Source organism: Sus scrofa, chromosome 3, assembly GCF_000003025.6.
Source record: "Sus scrofa isolate TJ Tabasco breed Duroc chromosome 3, Sscrofa11.1, whole genome shotgun sequence".
Lineage (NCBI taxonomy): Eukaryota > Metazoa > Chordata > Mammalia > Artiodactyla > Suidae > Sus > Sus scrofa.
In genome coordinates, this window is record NC_010445.4 from 54,686,117 (window position 1) to 54,707,877 (window position 21,761).

General features: G+C 45.0%; 1 protein-coding gene across 15 annotated transcripts in view; it reads left to right on the forward strand.

Annotated features, from left to right (window-relative positions):
• AFF3 (AF4/FMR2 family member 3) overlaps positions 1 to 21,761 on the forward strand; it is a 594,726-nt gene that overhangs the window by 550,641 nt on the left and 22,324 nt on the right. For all 15 annotated transcript variants that reach the window (XM_021088183.1, XM_021088185.1, XM_021088184.1 and 12 more), the window contains 4 exons: positions 3,411 to 3,535; positions 7,019 to 7,220; positions 10,047 to 10,168; positions 21,570 to 21,633. In XM_021088183.1, coding sequence (XP_020943842.1) covers positions 3,411 to 3,535; positions 7,019 to 7,220; positions 10,047 to 10,168; positions 21,570 to 21,633 — 513 coding nt within the window. The remainder of the gene's footprint in view (positions 1 to 3,410; positions 3,536 to 7,018; positions 7,221 to 10,046; positions 10,169 to 21,569; positions 21,634 to 21,761) is intronic.

Below are 21,761 nucleotides of genomic sequence, written 5' to 3' on the forward strand. Positions count from 1 at the left end.
TTCCCATGTTTCATGGGGCATAATACGAAATAGCAAATAAACACCACCATGACAAGTCAAGAGAAAGACTTCAGGGAGTTCCCTGGTGGCTCAGCGGGTTAAGGATCCACTGTTACCACTGCTATGGCTGGGGTTGCTGCTGTGGCATGGATCCAGTCCTGGCCTGGGAGCTTCTGCATGCCGTGGGTGTAGCTGAAAGAAAAAAAGAGATAGAGACTTCAGAAATCAAGAAAATGTTTCCGACTTTAGAGCTTGATAACATTACTCTTGAAGTTCCCATTGTGGCTCAGTGGGTTAAGAACCCAACTAGTATCCATGAGAATGTGGGTTTGATCCCTGGCCTTGCTCAGTGGGTTAAGGATCCAGTGTTACCACAAGCTGTGGTGTAGGTCCCACGTTGCTGTGGCTGTGGCATAGGCTGGCAGCTGCAGCTCCAATTTGACCCTTAGCCTGGGAACGTCCATATGCAGCAGGTGCGGCCCTAAAAGGGCAGATAGGTAGGGAGGGAGGGAGGGAAATAGATAGATAGATAGATAGATAGATAGATAGATAGATAGATAGACAGACAGACAGACAGACAGACAGACAGACAGATAGGCAGGCAGGCAAGCAATGTTACTCTTTAAGTGCTTTCATTTTTTCTGGAGGTACAAGTGACATAGCATTATATTAATTTCTGTTGTACAGTATAATGATTCAATATTAGTTTATATGTGCTGCAAAATGATCACCACCCTAAGTCTGGTTAACATCCATCTCTATGCATAGTTATAAATTTCTTTTTCTCCTGATGAGAATGTTCACGATTCCTCTTTCAGCTGCTTTCACATATGCACAGAAGTGTTATTAACTATAGTCACCATACTGTACATGACATCCCAGGACTAATTCATGTTATAACTATGCGTGCACACTTCCTGACCTCTTTCACCCATTTGTACACTGCCGCCGCCCCCCTCCCATGCCCCCAGGCAACCAGCAGTCTGTTCTCTACAAACATAAGCTGGGAATGGGTTTGGGGTTTGTTTTTAGATTCCACATATAAGTGAGATCATAAGGTACTTGTCTTTTTCAGTCCAACTTATTTCACTCAACGTAATACCCTTCAGGTTCATCTATGTTGTTGTAAATGGCAGGACTTCCTTTTTTATGGCTGAACAATATTCCATTGAGTGTGATATATATGTGGTGTGTGTATATATATACACATATATGTAATATACAATGGGATATATATAATGTATGTATATACCACAGTTTTTTATCCATCTATCCACCCATGGAACTCTAAGTTGCTTCCTTGTCTCAGCTATTGTAAGCAATGCTGCAGTGAACATGGGGATGCATATCTCTTTTTGAATTAGTATTTTCATTTTCTTTGGATAAATACCCAGAAGTGGGATTGCTGGGTCATATGGTGGGTCTGTCTTTAATTTTTTAAGAAACCTCTGTACTGTTTCTGGGGTGGCCGCACCAATTTACATTCCCACCAAGAGTGCACAAGGGTTCCCTTTTCTCCACCTCTTCACACACTTACTATTTCTGGTCTTTTTGTTAATAACCGTTCTGACAGGTGTGAGGCAATATCTCATTGTGGTTTTGATTCATATTTCCCTGGTGATTAGCACTGTTGAGCATCTTTTCATGTACCTGTTGGCCGTCGGTATATCTTCTTTAGAAAAATGTCCAATCAGATCCTCTGCCTATTTTTCAATTGGATTTTTTGTTTCTTTGCTCTTGAGTGGTATGAGTGTATGAATTCTTTGTATGTTTTGGATCCCCACCCCTTCTCAGATACGTGATTTGTAACTATCTTCTCCCATTCAGTGGGTTGCCTTTTCATGGAGTTGATGCTCTCCTTCTCTGTGATGAGGCTTTTTAGTTTAATGTGGCCCCACTTGTATATTTTTGCTGTTGTTACCTTTTGCTTTTGGTGTTAAATGCAAGTCATCATCAGCAAGACCGACATCCTGCTCTGTGAACAAGGGGCCCAGCATTTTCATCTTGTACTGACACCTTCACAAGTCATGCGTTCAGCCCTGGCCTCCTGGGTGACCTTGATCAAGTGACCTTCCCTTCTCTGTACTTCAGTTTCTTCATTTGTAAAATGGTGACATTTGCAGAGGTGTTGTCAGGTCCAGACAGCATAATTCAGTGCTATTGCCGAGCTCACTACTTCTCTACCCTTCTTTCCTTCACTTTTCTTCTATACGTCATTCCCCAGGTGATTAATTCATCAGTGGATTGGCTGAAGGAAAGGGTATTTCAGAGCTAGAAATTGATAAACAGATAGATTGGAAATGTATGTGGCTGGATAGGCAGAGTAGCTCTATAGAGGGAAATGTATAAAAAGACATACATGTAGATTCCATAATACTCTGTAGTTAAGGAATTTTTTTATCCATGGCCTTTTTTACTTTAACTCATGAAACTTCATTTACACCATGCCTGACACTCTGCTCTCCTTGTGAAGTCTACTGAATCATCATTAAACACATGCAGGAAAGTGAAAGAACATTTTCGTGGCGCTCTTTACTCAGCATCTGGGGTGTAAAGACCCCAGTTCTGGAACACCACAGACCTGGCCACCCAGCCTACAGAGCCCAGACTGGAGCCCAAGGCTGGGGATCCAGAGCTTTGGCTTGGACCCTCCTTGGGGCACAGTTTCTTGGGAGCCTCTGGGATCCTTGCAACAGAGGCTGTGTGACAGTCCTAGCAAGAGAGAGAAGGTCAAAGTCATTCTGTCTTTGGTGCCGGTGCTTGTCTCCTGGAAGACGCTGCTGAGAGCCCTGAACATGCCTCCCCTGTGTCGCTGCCATCTCACCAGGAATGGAACTTTGTTGCATGCACGCCAGTTGCACTAGTACACATCTCAAGTTAAACACAATTGTGCAAACAAGAACCCAATCCCACCACTGTTTTATAAAAATGTCCTTCAAAGCCATGAATTTTGAAGGACAGATCCGAGCTCGTCACTGCCCTTGCAGCATTAAGCCCGGAATAGGTTGCCAGGCCTTGTTCGGGTACCAGGAAGTAGCAAAGTGAGTGATGCTGAAGCCATGGAGTGACTCTAGAACAGGGCTTCCATGGTGGGTGGGATCTACCTGTCAGCAAAGTAGTTTTCATCTGGCACAGTGTTCCCTCCTAAATTTTATTCCTGGTGTCAGGCTTGTCCTCTCAATAAGGTGTCAGAGTAAGACTGACAAGATTTCATCCTCACTCATGGAAGAGCTGAAGGGGAACCTAGCCCAGGGCCCGGAGTGGTGCAGCCACTTGGGTGCAAGGCTGTGGTCCAGGGTGGCCCGGTGAGCCGGTCTCCCAGGAGACCTTCTCTGTGGAAGGTGGTGATGGGAGCTCACTGTGCTCCCTTGCAACCCCACACTGATTGGTCTCTGCTTATTTCCCCACAGTGTGACAACGAAGACGACTACAGGGAGATCAAGAGAGCCCAGGGAGAGAAGGAGAGCTCCTCACGACTGACCGCCTCTGGCAGCAGTACCCTGTCTGCCAACCACTGCAACATGACCATCAACAGGTATGTGTGCTCCCACCAAGGCAGAGCGAGCCAGAGGGGTGTCTGGGTCTGACTGAGAGTCACATGCCACACCGGAGGAGGGTCAGGGTTTTGAAGGACTGCTCTGCTCTGGGTCCCCAGGCTTGCTTCCCTTGATTTAACCCCAGGGTAACCATCCTGCCTGGAGGTGTGCCTCATGTCACAGGTCCGGGTGCGCTGGAAGTGAGTACTTTGTAATAAAAGACCAGTTACTAGTTACACATAGTCCCACCCTTTCAAAAACACAGCTCTACTCTGAAAACTTAAAAAACAAATTTTCAGGAGTTCCTATTGAGGCTCAGCAGTTAATGAACCCAACTAGCATCCATGAGGACTCAGGTTCAATCCCTGGCCTTACTCAGTGGGTTAAGGATCGGGTGTTGCCGTGAGCTGTGGTGTAGGTCACAGATGTGGCTCGGATCTGGCATTACTGTGGCTGTGGTGTACACTGGCAGCTACAACTCTGATTGGAACCCAAGCCTGGAAACCTCTGTGTGCTGCGGGCATGGCCCTAAAAAGAAAAAAAAAAAGACTATCCCAAGTTAATAAAGCCATGCCATAAATCTATTTTAAAAAATTTCAAACTACTGTTTTAATAGCCAGGAAACCCATGAGAACACTAAGCTTATTACACAAATGGAAAATACGAATGTGAGCGGAATCTCCCTGACACACCTAAAGTTCTTGGGTATAGGCTGAATTCATGGTGATAGACAGGATCAGGGTCTCCAAGGTAAAACAGCCACCCCGTCCCTCCTCTAAAGGGGTTCCCTCTGGACCCACACAGCCCTGAACCCCTCTGACAGATGGCTTCCTAGCAAAGCACAGTCCTGGATATTTATTATAAGCCAGTAGCTTCTCATCAGTCATAGAAGCTTTTTCCATTTAGAAATAGCTCAGCTCAGAAAGCACTTTTCCTCTGCTCAGACACTCCTCACTCTCCCCGACTGCATACATAGAATTTTTAAGGGGAGATTAATGTTTTGGCGCAGCCCATAAAAATGTAAACCGAAAGGTTAGGGGAAGATGAAGCACAGCACTAAAACCCGGAGAGGAAACTGGAGAGCAAGGGCACCCGGGAGCAGGGCCAGAATCCCCTTGGGAAGGAGACTGAGAGCCCTGGAAGGTCTGAGCTGTCCACACCAGCCAGCCCAGCCCACAAGCCGCCGTGCTGACCAGAGAATACCCCCAAAATAGTGGGGAAATGTCCATGGGGAAAGTGTGGTTCCAAAATATCTTTTAAATGCATTGTAGAGTTATATGTGTGCTTCTTGGTTAATGCCTTAAATAACCTTTCTAGGAGATCTAGTAACTACTATAATTTCTAGTAGTGATGAATATAAGCCCTATTTCAAGATGACTGCACCACATGATATGACATGAAAATATCTGTGATTTCCCCCAGTGACACAATCACAGGTATTGCTAATAGCACTCCAGCAAACCACTGTTCCGGCTTCTTGTCTTCATTCATAATGAAAGGAGGTGGCGATTTCAGTGAGATGTTAATGAAAATGAAGATGTTAACTTTCCTCCACCCAAGTTCATGGACCCCAGGATTAAGGCTCTTGTTCCAGAGCCTTTGCCTGGCAGAGCCTCCTGGCTCTGATAGTTTCACTTATGTTATAAGGACATAATGCATGTGAAAGTGCTTTGGGTTTTTCTAGGAAAGGTGGTCTGTGTACTGCAGGAGTTGTGGTGACCACTGTCTAGCTTTACTGGTGTAATAAGACAGTTCTGTACATATGGTGATCATCTGTCCCAAGGAGGTGATCCCAAGAAAGTTTCAAAGTTATCTTGGCCAACTTGAATAGACAGATTTATAGGATGAAGAAGCAATAATCATATGCCTATGATAATGTTCATTGTAATAATTTATTTCTCTAGAAACATTTAAAATCAGGTGGTATGTAAAATAATAGAAACTAAGAAATAAGATCTTTTTTTTGAAGGGGGGGTGGAGCGCTGCACCTGCAGCATATGGAAGTTCCTGGTCTAGAGGTCACATCGGAGCTGTGGCTGCAGGCCTACACCGCTGCCACAGCAACACCAGACCTGAGCTACATCTGCAACCTACACTGCAGCTTGAGGCAATGCTGGATCCTTAACCCACTGAGCAAGACCAGGGATCAAACCCACATCCTCATGGACACTGTGTCAGGTTCTTAACCCACTAAACCACAACAGGAACTCCAGAAATAGGACTTTTTCATTCACGTGTCAAGAAACAATTGTATTCAGACCAGACTCAACATCTGTGTCTTCATTCTCACCGGATGAGCCACTTTTGACTCACCCAAGGTAGTTTTCCAGAACACATCCTCTCATTTCTGAGTTGTTAGATGCACAGTACTTTTTGAACTAGAGAACTGTCAACAGAAATTCTCTTTCCCTATTTGCATAACATTAGGAACTTTGGCTTCTCATTTGTTCTGTGTTTATAATTTCTACACTGTGACCACCAGTTAAGGAAATTGCTTTTGGAAGTGACTTTCCTGGCTTGTTTGCAGTGATAGCCAACACATGCAATTAAGAAGTCATAACTGGAGTTCCCATTGTGGCCCAGTGGGTTAAGGACCCGACGTTGTCTCTGTGAGGATGCAGGTTCGATCCCTGCCCTCTCTCAGTGGGTTAAGAATCTGGCATTGCTGCAGGCTGTGACATAGGTTGCAGACGCGGCTTTCCTGAATTAGCCATGATTGAGTTTATTTCAGGCTAATGTGTCTTCCTCCAAATTTTTTTTTCAAAGTGAAGTAGCGGAGAGAACCATGTCAACATAATAACACATTTCGAAGACTTGAATGGAAGTGACTTCTTTCTCTGATGGTTAATTGGTTGTAGGGAGTGGGGGAGTGGTGTGGGTTTACATTCAGGCCTAGACAGTCATTTTGAAGGTGGAACAAGGGGCTAGGAATCAGAAAATGTTATGTCCAATGACACCACATTCTGTTCTTTGTTCTTTGTTCTGATCCATGCCTGGTAACCTCGAAATTGAAAGTTGGCAATTATTCTGTGATTTGGAAGTTATTCTGTGACTCTCTTATTGTCCATGTAATCATTAGTACAAGCTCAGGTGTCCTCAAAAGTCCTTTTGGAAGTGGTGCTCTCCTGTATCATCTAAGTGTTTCCCATTACCTGCTGTTTGCATGTGTCAGGAAAACAGTTAAGTTGTTTGTTGTGTATTTTGAGATCCTTGAATGCAGAACTTGGAACATGAAAGTATTGCTCTTCCTCGTCATTGAGCTCCGGAATTAGTACTCATTCTGATAGGGCAAGTAAAGAAACCATGAACAAAATTTTCTTGTGACGGTCCTCAGGCCGTTAAATTGTTTCCTGACATAATAATGCCCAATAAACGTCTTCCCACCAGCAGGTTTTAAATGGGAGGTTTGGGTCATATATAAAACACTTGCCTCTCCCCGTGCTGACTGTGTGACGTTCTGCTTCTGTGGTTTCCTTTTTCAGCTTGGCAATACCAATAAATAAAAATGAAAAAATGCTCCGGTCACCCATCTCACCCCTCTCCGATGCTGCGAAACACAAATACCCAGGCGAGGACTTCACTTCCTCCAGCAGATCCAACAGCAGTGGTTTGTTCCCTTCCAACTCCTCCAACAAAAAGCATAAGGCCGAGAGCCAGCTGCAGACCCACGCCGGAGACCTCCCGGTACGCTGCCTCGCTCCTACCCCAGTTAAAACAAGGGTGAAACTGAGCACAGCCCTCTCCTCTGTCTCTGGCCCAGCACAGTCTAAACACAGGCTGAGGACCACCAAGGAGCCCTAAATGCTCCACTGGGAAGAGCCCACAGGGGCACTGCCCTGTGCCTCTCACGCATACAGCTGCAGAAGGAGGCAGGGAGGGGCTGTCGTAAGCCTCATCTGCCTAGGAACCCTCTTTGGAGGACTTCATTTCCCCTTCTGAAAAGAAATAGCCCCAAAATAATACTCCAGGAAAAGGATGTTGGGAGTTTTGGGTTTGTTTGTTGCTTTTTAGAGCGCATCTGCAGCCTATGGAGGTTCCTAGGCTAGGCATAGGTGGCCAGCCTACACCACAGCCACAGCAATGGGGGATCCAAGCCGTGTCTGTGACCTATGCCACAGCTCACAGCAACAGGGGATCATTAACCCACTGAGCAAGGCTAGGGATCGAACCCACATCCTCATGAATGCTAGTCGGGTTTGTAACCAGCTGGACCACAGTGGCAATTCCCCCACCAGCCTTTATATTTGAAAAGATTCCTTGCCCCAGGGCAGACTTAAATCTGGAATTGAAACCACAGGCCAAAGTTGCTGGGCTTGCCCTCTGCCCTAGTGACCAGGGTAGCAGCCAGTGTGGGAGTTTCCAGTTACTTTGTCCAGCGTGGTTCCAACACCCTGCCTTGGGTCCACTTCTGGCCTCACAGCTTAGTCACCCTGTGACTTTGGGCCAGTTGCTTAATCTGTTAAGCCTATATTATGTGCAAAATGATGGTGACGAGATGTAAATGAGACAGTAGGTCTAAAGAAACCAACCCCTGTGGACACCTGTGCAACTAACACTACATCTTTTTCCTCTTTACTACCACCCTCGGTCTAAAGCTGGTAGTCCTGTACCATACATCCCCCGGGTACCTTATTTAATTCCAGCCTCTCTCCATGGTGCCCTCTTTGATAGGTCACTGTGCCTATCAAAACTAGCAAGGCTTTTGAGTTCTCATGTGGTTCAGTGGGTTAAAGATCTGGCATTGTCACTGCTGTGGCTCTGGTTACGGCAGTGGTGTGGGTTCAGTCCCTGGTCTGGGAACGTTCATGTCTCACCGGTGTGGCCAAAAAAGGAAAAAAAGAAAAAAGCAGTAAGGCTTTGTGAGGCAGGGAGAGATGCAACATGGGAATAGGACTCTGCAAAGAAAATGAGGGAAAGCGTTACTTCCATGAATTAAAGAGGCAAAAAAGTTGGTAGAAGGTCCAGCAATAGCCTAAATCTTATTGTACACCAGGAAATTAACCCCCTTTTGCACCCTCCTTTGGGAGCAATGATCTTTAATTCTAGGACACAAGAATCTGAGAAGACCATATGAGAACAACCTGAAATAAAAAGCTAACAATTCAGATGTTAAAACAAGCACAACTTTTCTTTGCCTCTAGAATCCTTATATGGCAAAGCAACTATGATGTGCTCTGGTCTACCAAACCAATTAGACTTTATTCAGGCATTCTTTCACTGAACATGTGTTTATCAAGGAAGTACCTACTGTGCCAGGCACTGTGCTAAGCAGCAGAGATGCATTGATGTAACAAATTCAGTCGCTGCCTGCAGGAGGCCTACAGTCTAGCTGGGGAGAGTAACTTACACCAGGGCTCATGTACATTCATAATTTACTACCCTGGGTGCCAAAAAGGAAACATCCAGAATGCTAGAGGTTCTCATAATTAAGAGACTTGATCTACCTATAAAATTGGTCCACATTTAAAGAAACATTGGTATACACTCTATATATAGGCATGTAGAAGTTCCCAGCCAGGAACAGCTCTAACCAGAGCCACAGCAGAGACAATGCTAGATCCTTAACCCACTGTGCCACAAGGGAACTCCTAAAATTAAAATGGGAACGCCCATTTTAATTACTTCAGAGGAATCAGTCAGGCTCTCTCTGTCCACATGTTCAGCACCAGTAGGTTCTCTCTCAGCCTCTGTATCTCCAGGAAATAGGATTTAAAAAATGTTCCCCAAATCAATAGTGTTCTTTTTTGGAGTTCCCTTGTGGCACAGCAGGTTAAGGAGCTGACTTCATCACTGCAGTGCCTCAGGTCGCTGCTGTGGCACAGGTTTGATTCCTGGCCCAGGAACCTCCACATGCCCTAAGCACAGACAAAAAACAAACAAAAACAAGTGTTCCTTTTGAAAAACACATTTACAGTAATTTCTAGGAATTCCCATTGGCTCTTCTTATTCATCCCAGACAGCTGATGAGAGCCAGTCAGCTGGTAACCTGAATGATCTCTCTCTGGAGAAGGATGAGTAGAGCTCAGGGGTCCTGGACCAGCATCAGCGGGAACTAGTTGGGAATGCATGCTCTCAGCCCACTCCCCAGACTACTGACTCTAGGATGCTGGCAGCGGGGCTCCACTGGCTGTGTGTGATGGTGATTCTGATGTAGAGTCACGTGGGGGAGCTACCACCCTAGCCCCTGGGAGGAGTGGAAGCTCTGGGCCCCAGGCCTCCACCCACATTAGCCATCTGAGCTTGGGCCAGCTGCTTCACCTTCCCAAGCCTCAAGTTCTGGGTCTGCAAGAGCAGGCACGCTAGGACCCTTTTGATGTTATCGTGGGAATGACACTTGACAACGCAAGTCAGACCCCTCAGCTTGAGATCTGAAAAGCATGTATTTTTTTTTTTCCTTTATTGAAACCTAAAGTACCATCAGCTCTAACCTAGAGCCCAGAGGTTTACCTGGTTGCTCCTCCAGCAAGGTGGCCAGTAACTCAAAGACAGCTGTGTGTGTTTCTTGTTTAGAAAGCAGCTCACGGCAACTCCGAAAGCGTTCTCCATAAGTCACGCCCGCAGACAGAGCCGTGGTCTCCGGGCTCCAATGGCCACAGGGACTGCAAAAGGCAGAAGCTCATCTTCGATGATATGTAAGTGTGGACTCTGTTGAGATGGGGAGGGCCAGGTTAATTGGATTCTACAGGAAGGTAGTCGATGTACGTCTTAATTCGGTGTGGCTATTTCTGACACATGACCTGATCAGTCAACCATCACCCTCTCGAAGGGAATTGAAGCTTCACCCCTGAGTCCTGGGGGACTTTTGAACAGCCAGTGTTAACAGAGTTGCATCCAGCACGTTGGAAAACTAAGACAAAATGGCATTCATGAGTCTTAGACGTCTAAGCACCTGTATTGCGGGTGGTATGCTTCCAAAAGGAGCAGGATTTTTGTTTCTGTAAATTATAGCAGGCAAAGAAAAATAGTGATTCACTCCTGAAAGCTTTTTTCCCCCTCTCAATTGCTGCAGTCTTTATCACAGTATAAACAACCCTCATACAGGAAAAAATATATCCTTTTGTCCATCTCTCCATCCTAGCACTGAAAGCCAAGTGTTAGTTTCTTTCTAAGCCTCAGTTTAAGAGGAGGAGAAACAAGGCAAGAAGAATTCCTGGAATGCTCTGGAGATGCTGAATGTGACAAATGATAAAATGATACTGAAAATTATTTAGGCTCTTAGGGGAGAAAAAATATGTGTCAAGGATAATCCTGGAAGGCAGAAGATAAGGTTTCAAGAGTTTGCTTGAATCCCATTTTCAACTTCAGTTGTTCACCGAGTGTGAAGGTCTGCATCAGACACTGCCTTAAATCCCAGGGTGCAGCCTGGGCAACCGTGAGAGCCCCTGCCCTCTGCTCCTAGTCCAGCTGAGGGGACCAACGATAAGCCTTGAGTCCCGCCCAAAGTCAGAAAATAAAATGGTGCTAAATGTCTCTGGGTCCCAGCCTCCTGATCAGAAGAAGTGCTAGTCAGGACCTGCGTCTCCTGGGGCTCTCCTGAGATCCAGCAAGGTCTTCTCTCCCCAAGGGGATCATCTGGAGCATGGACAGCTCGGGAGGTGGTAAGGACTCTTCCACCCTCCTCTTCCTCTCATCCTCTCCTCTAAATCCCAGCACCCTTCGCAGGATAGACAAGATCTGCTGATTCACCTCTGAGAAACGAGAGTGCTGCGTTGCCATCCTCAAGCCCTGCTTGAATTCCATCAAGCTAATTAGGGCATAGACTTTGGGGGCTGAAAGGCACAGTCACATGTTTGGCTTATTTATTGACCACGTGCCAAGTTGGTTGGATGTATACAAGCATAAAGGTGGCCCAGGAAGACGTGTGTTTTTCTCCTCTTCCTGTGGCTGCCGCTGCACTCTTCCCCTCCCCTCGCCAGACCCCTGCCCCTCATCCCCCACTGCCCTGAGCGGCAAGGGAGGCAATAATTAATGCCCCAGGTGAGGGGCATAATGGGTGTACAGTCAGTCAACTCCATATACAATTAAAGTTCAATAGTGTAAATTGTTCAAGTGAGCTCTAACCATTTCTTTTCTTTCTTTCTTTCTTTTTTCTTCTTTGTCTTTTTAGGGCCACACCCACACAGCATGTGGAGGTTCCCAGGCTAGGGGTCGAATTGGAGCTGTAGCTGCCGGCCTACCCCACAGCCACAGCTATGCAGGATTTAAGCCGTGTCTGCAGCCTACACCACAGCCACAGCAACACCGGATCCCCAACCCACTGAGCAAGGCCAGGGATCAAACCCGCATCCTCATGGATACTAGTCGGGTTTGCTAACCGCTGAGCCACGACAGGAACTCCTAATCATTTCTTAATACAGGAGATTAGAATTATGCCTCATGAGAATGCCAGAATTTGCCGTCGGAAGATATAGGAATCTTTTGATTTTTATCTTAATTCAAGATGCTCTCCTTAATCTAAAGAAGCAAATTGAAGATAAAGTAGTTATATGGGGGGGTCAGCAAATTCTTTGAGGAATTAAGAATAACTGTACCTCAATGGATATATAAAAAAGAGAATTACTTGCAAAAAAAATGTAATAATAGTAAAATTCACCCAAAACATTTTTTGAAAGCATTTATACTTTGTCTTACAAATCAGTTCTTTCTAAGAAGAGAAATGCAAGGAATTCCTGTTGTGGCTCAGTGGGTTAAGCACCTGACATGGTGTCTGTGAGGATGCCAGCTGGATCCTTGGCCTCACTCAGTGGATTAAAGATCGGGCATTGCTGCAAGCTGCAGCGTAGGTCTCAGATGAAGCTTGGATCTGGCATGACTGTGGTTCCCTAGCCTGACAGCTTCCAAATGCTATAGGTGCAGCCCTTTAAAAAAAAAAAAAAAAAAAGAATTAGTTGCAAAAAATAATAGTAGTAGTAATAATAATGACGTCTTCTGAAACATTTTTAAAGAGCAACTATACTTGTCTTACAAATCAGGTCTTTCTGAGAAAAGAAATTGCTCTAGAAATAGTTCAAAGCCCCCATCACTTTTACCACTTCCCAAACCTCCCTTGTTCATCTCAAGAAGCTTGTGGATATTATGAAAGATCTGGACTTAGGGAACCACAAAAAAAATAAAGAGGAAGAAGTCGTCAATCTAAAAACATGATCAAGCACATGTGTATTCAACACTGAGGGACTCAATCTCAAGTATATTAAGGGCATGATATTTAAACACACACAGGCATGGGACATGAAAATCTAAGGAATTTTCCAGTGTATGGACCTGAAAGCCAAGTCTGAAACAGCAACAGCAACTTGGACCTGCACTTCCTTGGACCATTTACAAGGGGAAATGTTTCTTAATCTGCAGGGACTGTGGCTGATGTAATTGTGTCACTATCTGTATCAACCAAAAGCCTGTTATCATTTGTTCTTCCCATTAGCACTACGTATAATTTTTCTGGCTGACAGCTACAGTGACACTACTTCTTCTTTTAGGGATATAGATAAAATAGAATAAAAAAGCACTCTGACACATCCATCATGTGGAAAGATAGACGTCATGTTCCAGTTGCCACGTGTCCCCATTGATTTGAAATCCATAACCGTAAAAGAAACAGGAAAAGTGAAAAGCCACTCAGGAGTTCCCGTCGTGGTGCAGTGGTTAACGAATCCGACTAGGAACCATGAGGTTGAGGGTTCAATCCCTGGCCTTGCTCAGTGGGTCGAGGATCCGGCATTGCCGTGAGCTGCAGTGTAGGTTGCAGACGCGGCTCGGATCCGGAGTTGCTGTGGCTCTGGCGTAGGCCAGTGGCTACAGCTCCGACTAGACCCCTAGCCTGGGAATCTCCATATGCTGCGAGAGCGGCCCTAGAAAAGGCAAAAAGACAAAAAAAACAAACAACAACAACAACAAAAAAAAAAGCCACTCAACCACTGAACTGAGAAAGTGGTGGGAAGATTCTTCAAGCTCAAAAAGCAAAAACAGGCATTGTCTCTTCCTTGGAACAATAAAAATAAGTGTCCCTTAAGAGATTCCTGGGCTAGGAAGTCACCTAAAGTTGTGTAAAGAATCTCCCAGGTGCAGTTGGTGGGCGCTGAGCATTTACTAAGCACCAGATACAGTGGGAGGAGCTAATTAATTAATTGTGACTAATGAATTCTCAGTTTTTAATTCCGGGAAGGCAGAGGCACAGGGGTGGCCTCTCTGGAAACGTTCCCTGGGACCACAAACTCCAGCCTCCTCCGGCTCCATCTCCACTGTGTACCAGCTTCCCCATGGGCAGCCTGGAGAACCACGACCTGGCTTCAGCCACTGCCCTTGACTTCTCCTCACTGGCCGTGTCAAGAGGCAGTGAAATGACTAAAGAGAAGCCACCAGAGGAAAAGAAAAAACTAGAGAATTTGCACTGGAATCCTTTATAGAGTTGATGGAAATCCAGTTCTTGGGCTCCGAAAAGTAACAGATGCCACACTGTCATTTAATTTTTCAAACCGCATCATGTAGCTTTTTTTAAAAAAATCAATTCATTCTTGTGTATTATAAATACTCATTAATGGTTGAATAAACATTCAATTCAGACAACAGCTGAATCCATTGGGCAGTCAGATAACAAGTTTTGGAGAACCCAGCTGAGTTTGAATAACATTCCCAGGGGGTGATGTCTGCTTTTTTTTTTTTCCCTTTCTTTCTTTTTTCCAGGAATGTAAGGCATCTACTTCATGCAAGTAAATTTAAACGCATGGGCTTCTAGCCTCTCTTTCTATGTCACTTACCAATTCAACAGACACCCATTTGTGCCTTCAGGATGCAGATGGAACGGATTAGAATAACACTGACTTTATAAAGATGTGATCCAGGTCAGCCTGTTCTGCAGGCTCAGAGGGGAGGCAGCGAGACTGCGCCTCCTCCCTGACATTTAGCCATGCACCACATTCACTGCGTGACAGCCCTGGTTTTAAGGTGACACTGATGTGATTACCAAACTTTCGTTTAAAAAAAAAAATCTGTAGGAATTCATGTCCAGGAGTGACAGCACTTGATTCACTCAAAGCCTAGAAACTGATCTTATGAGTGCGAAGCAATGAGCTGTAAATTACGTGGAGTCATAATTAGTGATGGGGGAGTTCTTGGCCCGGGGGGAAAATCCAGGGAATACCTGTGTTGTGAAGGCCCCAGTACAGAAGGCTGAGCAGAGCTGAGTGGTGAAAAGCTTGGCCTCCCTTTCCACCTGCCATATTGCTGTACTGGGGAGCCAGAGAACCCCGGGTGCCAGCACTGCCTGCTGCTTACAGAAGGATGTGCTGTCTCTTGCCCATATTTCACCAGGAAGAGTCAGTCACGATCATCACATTCAGCCAAACCACCGAACGTCCCATCTGTCCCTGTGGCACCAGTAACAGAAGCCCAACTACTTATACCTCCCATCGTGGGGAAAAGGCTCTCTAGCCACACAGTTCTGAAGCCACAGCCGGTGAGATGTGGCTAGCGGGGCAGGAAGAGGGAGTTGGCATTTGTAGTGTAATTATGCTTGGCAGTCTCATAGCTAAAAGGGTTTTAATTTTATCGAGGATGAAAGATTCCTGGATGTAAAAGGTCAGATGACTTCCCCAGAGGACACCAATTGAAATCCTGAAGCAGGTGATACTACATCAAGGCACGGCACTCCCTCGGCGAGCTTGCCAAGGCCACTGTTCCTCTACCCTTCCCAGCCTCTTCAGAGCTGGACCCCACTTTCCTGGTACCCCATTCATGTGTCTTTCTTCTGTTCTTCCTATGGAATTTTTTCCATTATGAAATTCCTCTCAGCCAGGTTTTTATTTTATTCTAACCAAAACAGAGAGAAAGACAGAAAAATAAAAGGACTTGGCTGGGGATTGTGGGGGAGGGCAGAAGTGAAGCACAAGGCTTTTCAGATCTCCCTGATTGAAATTTCAGCTCCCTGATCATGTTAAGGACTTTGTAAAATTATTTTATCATAAAAGTCACACCCAGAGGGAGTTCCCATTGTGGCTTAGTGGGTTATGAACCCGACTTATATCCATGAGGACGCAGGTTCAATCCCTGGCCTCACTCAGTGGGTTAAGGATCTGGTGTTACTGTGAGCTGCAGCTTAAGTCACAGATGCAGCCCCAATCCCATGTTGTGGCTGTGGTGTAGGCCAGTAGCTGCAGCTCCGATTCAACCCCTAGCCTGGGAACTTCCATGTGCCACAGATGTGGCCCTAAAAAGCAAAAAAATAAATCATGCCTGGGAAAGAACAGCCATCAAATTTATGAGTTCCCATTTCAATAGAGAGTTGCTTATGATCAGATGACAAACACCTGCCACGTGCAGCCTGCGTGTCCAGGAAAGCACATGCTGTTTTCTGTGTGTGGCCAAGAGGGAAACAGTTTCCCATTGGAGCCTGTGGCCTGTAAGCCACAGGATGCATGACCGCTCGTGGTTCTGAGAAGCCAGGGTCCAGGCACTGGGGATCCCAGCCAACATCAAGAGCATGGAAACAAAAGCTGCCTTTGAATGCTTGCTGCCTAAAAACAGCCTTTCTCTCGGGAAGCCATCATAAAGCCAACGGCACCATTCAAGGTCCCTGGCTAGAAAGTGCCCTCATCAACAGCCTGCACTTACTCAGTGTGTTAAAAACAACGCCTTCACTTCTCAAGCCTTCTTCTTGGTGAAGAAGACACCTCTAAGCTTGGGACACAGTGACACCTCTGGGACTTCTCAGATGACAAGCTGACAGGATATCAGATGATGAATTCATCTGGTGCGCCGTTGCCGGTTGTCTGACTTGGATTTCAACTTCCTTAAGAAAAGTATCCTGATGTCGACTGTGCCAAGGAACCTGCTTGTTCAGATGCGTGGAGTTCTCATCACTGCCAGTTTTCACAAAACAGGCTGGCTCTGCCGGGGGCGGGGGGTGCATTTCACAGAGGTAGGAATTACAGAGAGCAGCCTGCAAGCCTCTCTTCAGGAGAGCGTTCAACTCCATCTTGGCCACGAAGGAGAACAAAAAGCGAGCTTGCACTAATACTCCCACACCAAAGAAATATTAGGGTCACTCAGACCCTGTGGCTGCTTCAAACTGAGGCCACGTGTATTGGGGGGGGATTCTCTCAAGATCAAGCGCTCGGGTTGTTGTTGTTGCCGAGAGCTCTTATGACAAAGATACACAGGGCTGAGCTTTGGCTCTATCTTTTTTAATTTTTTTTTTATTGAAGTGCACTTGATTTACAATGTTCCTTCAGTTTCTGCTGTGCAGCAAAGTGACCCAGTCACACATGTATAGACATTCTTTTTTTTTTTAATGCTGTTTTTCCATCATGTTCTGACCCAAAAGATTGGACATAGTTCCCTGTGCTATACAGCAGGACCCCACTGCTTATCCACTTCAAAGGTAACAAACTGTGCATCTAGCCACCCCAGACTCCTGAGCTCAACCTGGGCTTGTCCATCACTCAAACCCTGTTTCTGAAGAACCCCAGAGATACCGTGAGGTACTCGTACTCAAACTTTTTATTAGGTTTGTTCATACAGCATCATAAATCACCATCACCATGAGAAACCACATGAAGAATGTTATTATCAAAATGAAAAACAAAACTCTGGCTTTTCCACATGGGGGAAAAAAAAAAGGCAATCTGACAAAAAATTTGTTTGAACAATGAGATCATTCGATTTTATTGTAGTGCCTTTGCTGTGTTATATTCTGTAACTGTCATTGGGGCGACAGCAATTTTACTTTCCTGCTGACTTGAAGATCACTGTTGGAGTGATGCCTTCGTGACAGCACACGTCCACCACACTGCTGGACCATCTGGGTGACCTCTCATTTTCCCATGGCCTTGATAATGATCCGACGTAGAAATGTGTCTCTAGAAATCACCTGAAAGGAGAGAACCGACCGATCATCAGGCAGACTTTAGTGACTCGGTGTAATGAGGCCCCCATTAGATACCAAGATGAGAATTCTAATGTGTTCCTTAACGGCGCTTGATAGTATGATGCTTCAGCATCTCAGGTGACTGTTACAGCAGCTGTGACATTGTCAGAAAATAGATGAGTTACTTATTAGTGTATCCACATACACCATCATGAGAGTTTGTGACTCAGCTTCCCCATCAGGTTTAAGGAGTACATTTATATGCCGCAAGTAAAAATAGCACTGATTAAGGTTCCCATAGCAGGAATTTGGTGCCACTGCCACCCCAGGGGTAATGTAGAAGATGCCTTGGCTTATTACCAAGAAAATTCTTGCATGAAAACGAAATGCATTTGAAAAAAAGGATGATCCATTAGTGACGAAAAACAGGCCAAGAGAAAAATGACCCAACTCCTCTGCTGGAGTGTGGGACAGATAATGATGTGGAGAATTTCAGGTTGCCATGGAGATGTTCTCTGGCTCGTTGGCTTTGAGGCTGCATCCCATCAGAAGCCCACACTCTCTTCTAAGCTCCAAATGCGAAGGCAGAGGGAATTCATTTATCTTGAACCATGCACCTGGAACTATAGAGTGGGGAAGATGAAAGAGGTCTGCAACAGGGCCTCCAGTGACAAGGTCCCAGCTGCAGAGTTACACACATGCATTGACTCTAGCCCAGGACAGTTCAGAAGGTAATTAAATGCCCCAAAGTGAAGTGTAAACAAGTAGTGGTATCTGAGATCAGTAAAGACATAGATGTGCATTAACCAAAATCACCAAGAAGACCTTGTGCCCTAAGAATTTGAGGGATGGGTAACATCTGGCTCACGTAAGCACTTAATGAATGAGCAGAGAGGGTGTGTTCCATGGAGGAGCAGATGGAGGAACAGAGCTTCTAAGACACAGTGGCATGTTAACCAGACAGTGAGGGCACCGTCTTGGCTGTGGTCAAGGAGCTTGGTGAGTGAGTGACATGATTAAGAGGGTTAGGTGAGATTATTAGGACCTCAACCAAGATTTGATCTCATAGGCCCTGGAGATTGATTTTAGGTCTGTGAGTAGATGGCGATGGAAGGAAAACCATGTTTTTCAAACATGGGTCAAAGGTTAAAACTCAGGATGGAGTGGGTGGGAGTGAAACTAGAGGCCAAGAGAAGTGCTGAAAGCCTAAGCTTGGGTGGTGGATGTGGTCCTTGAGAAAAGAAAGGTATGTTTACAAGGAAGCAGTTGATAACAGAGGGGGAGACATGGATGGAGGTACCGGAACTTCTCTCCTGAACAAACAGGCTCCAGAACCCCACCTGAAGCTCAAGTGTCAGATCTGGTTTGGGCCGCGGGTAGGTCTGGTTTTCTACTTTGGGGCATTGAGCCAAAAGACACACACACACACAAAAAAAAGAATTGCAGAGGATTTTTAGGGCATGGAACTATTCTGTTTGATTCAGTAACCATGGATCCATGTCATTATACACTTTTCAAAACCCATAGAATGTGCAACACCCAGAGTGAACCCTAGTGTGAACTGTGGATAATAATGATGTGTCAGTTTAGGTTTATCGATTGTAGCTAACATGCTATCCTGGTGGGGGTTGTTGGTAGTTGGGGGAGGCCATGCATGTGTGAGGCAGGGAGTTTATGGGAACTCTCTGTACTTTCCCCTTCATTTTGCTCTGAACCTAAAAGTGCTTAGAAAAATTAAGTCCATTGAAAAGCAAAAACAAGAACAAAAATAATAGGAAATGCCAGAATTGGCATCAGAGACCCAACAGACAGGTGTTGCCAGTATGTGTTCAAAATGTTACCAGATGAAGTCTACAAATCCTGTAGAGGCTCCCTGCCTCCGGATGGGGTGGGTGTTGGGATGGGGTTCCAAGCAGACAGATAGCGAAACTGGAAACTAAAGGTGAGATCCCCATAGCACAGGCTGTGTTCAGTGGCCAAAGACTGTAGAATTGAGAGCTAAGTTCACAGATCAACTTCTCACCCACCTGCAAGAGAGATTTTATTTTAAAGAGTAAAGACAGGAGTTCTCTTGTGGTGCAGCCAGTTAAGGATCTTGCATTGTCCCTGCAACAGCTCGGGCCACTGTTGTGGCGTGGGTTCAGTCCTTGGCCTGGGAACTTCCATACACTGTGGGTGCAGCCAAAAATAAAAGTAGAGTGAAGACCAAAGGAGGAGGGAGGGTAAGACTCATGATAGGGAGGCATGTACATTAGTCTGTGGGGGAGGGGCAGGGCCTTTTCAGAGGAGTGGGGTGCCACCCCCTTTTTACCTGGTGGGTGTGTCATTTAATATGCAGCAAAAGGAACCTCTAATCAGACTCAGGGTTTGTTGGGGGTCAGAAGTGTCACCATCTTGGTCCCAGCTGGTTCCATCTGTTTTTTTGATTCTTTGTGTGTAGCTTCCTTTCTGTTCTTTGCACCCTTTAACTTAAATATTTATGTTCTCTCATGCTAATGGTGGGGGGTTGATGGGTTTTGAGCAAAGACCTGGAGGAGCTCTGACCACAAAAGATCCATCTCTGGCAAAGAAGGGAAAAAACCACCAAGTAAAGGCAACTGAAAAGTCATTTAGGTGAAAGAAGTGTGAACATGGGGGAAATAAAAAGGAAGAAGAACGTCTGGGCAGGGCCTTCCTTTGAAGGAAACCTCAGGCCTCACCCACCAAGAGGAATGGAAGACGTTGGGCCTGGGGCAGGAAGAATGTTGAACAGACCAGGATCCAGACGCAGGGAGCTCCATTATGCCCTTTAGGGATCTCCTGCAACAACATCCCTCATTTCTTTGTTGGAAAAGTTAAATATTTGCCAGTCCTGCAGTACTGGCAATATTTTATGGGGAAGAAGAGATGGAAAACCAAGGTCTTTTTCTTATTCCTGTGATTTGCAACCCCAAATTAAGTATTTGCTTTAATCCTGCTTTATTGATTGATCAACTGACTGATTGAAACCATTCAAATGAGGGTGATAGCTTTGGATGGTAATGTCATTGACATGGTATATGTGATTTTTCCAAGCAGTTTGACCTCTTAGCATAAAAAGGATGCTCTGACTACCTCATGTTACAGTGAGGGAAAAGACCATTCGAAGCTGAAAGAAGGCAGTTCAAAATAAGTGTGTTGAGTAGATGAAACAGTTCATGGTTCATATCACTACCTACATCTTTTCTCCCATTGAGGGGGTCCTGGCTTATGTTGGATATTCATGAATAGGTCAAGCTTTCTTGATTACGTAAAGACCCCACAGTACAAAAAAAGTTTTTGCTGGTGGTACCTAATGTGTATAGGTTTTTATAAACCTACCAGACAAAGCATTTAAAGGTACTATCTGATGAGTAGCTTAGTGTGACCCAGGGTTACTTCACACACTTAGCTGAGTCTCTGGATGAATTATGGCCATCTCCCAGCAGAGCCAGTGCTGGCCAGGGTTGTTGCTTTAATAATGCCCATGTCTGGTATTCATGTTTACCAGCCAGCTAGTCCAAGCTCTGGAGAATTCATGCTGTGTTTGCATTGTGACAAGGTAGACATCATTTTACAATTAACTTCATTACACCTGGAATGTAATCACATAGCATCACTTCTTCTCATTCTTCACTGCAAAGCTTTGAAATAATTATAGAGAGAGATACAACTTTAGGTACCCCTTATGCATATAAATGACACTGATTTTCATAAGGCTGCATAAATATACTCACCCGTATATATCCATACAATTATTATGAGGTACCTTTGCCGTCTTTACATTAAAAGGGGATTGTTTCATGTAAATATGCTGTGAAATAAGATCTTTCACTTTTTTAATTTTATCTTTTTATTATTTTTGTGGTGCATTTGCTTTCTTAACCATGCAATAAAAATCCAATTCACAAATTAGGTCTTGGGGGTCCATGTTAAAATCATGGTAAATGTATATATTTATCTGGGTACATTGAGTGTGTTTTGAATTGTTAACTTAAGAAAAATTGTGGTCTTTTACATATTGGCAGTTATTTGGAAATGCAACAAACAAACAAACACCTTGATGCCATGATGTATTAAACTTGTACTTCAAGTTTGAGCAAAAGGAAAGAATAGCCTCAAAAGATTTTTTTCCTTGCACAATAATGACGTTTCAAATCCTTCTCTCCTCGCAGGCCACGCAGTGCAGATTATTTTATGCAAGAAGCTAAGCGAATGAAGCATAAAGCAGACGCAATGGTAAGACCTTTTCTGTCCAGCTCGCTTCCTCCAAATGACGTTTGTACCGCAGCTTCATCAGTGGGGCAGCATAGCTGGGGTAATTATAAAATCTATTACAAGGATGGCTGCGTCTGTTAAATGCAGAA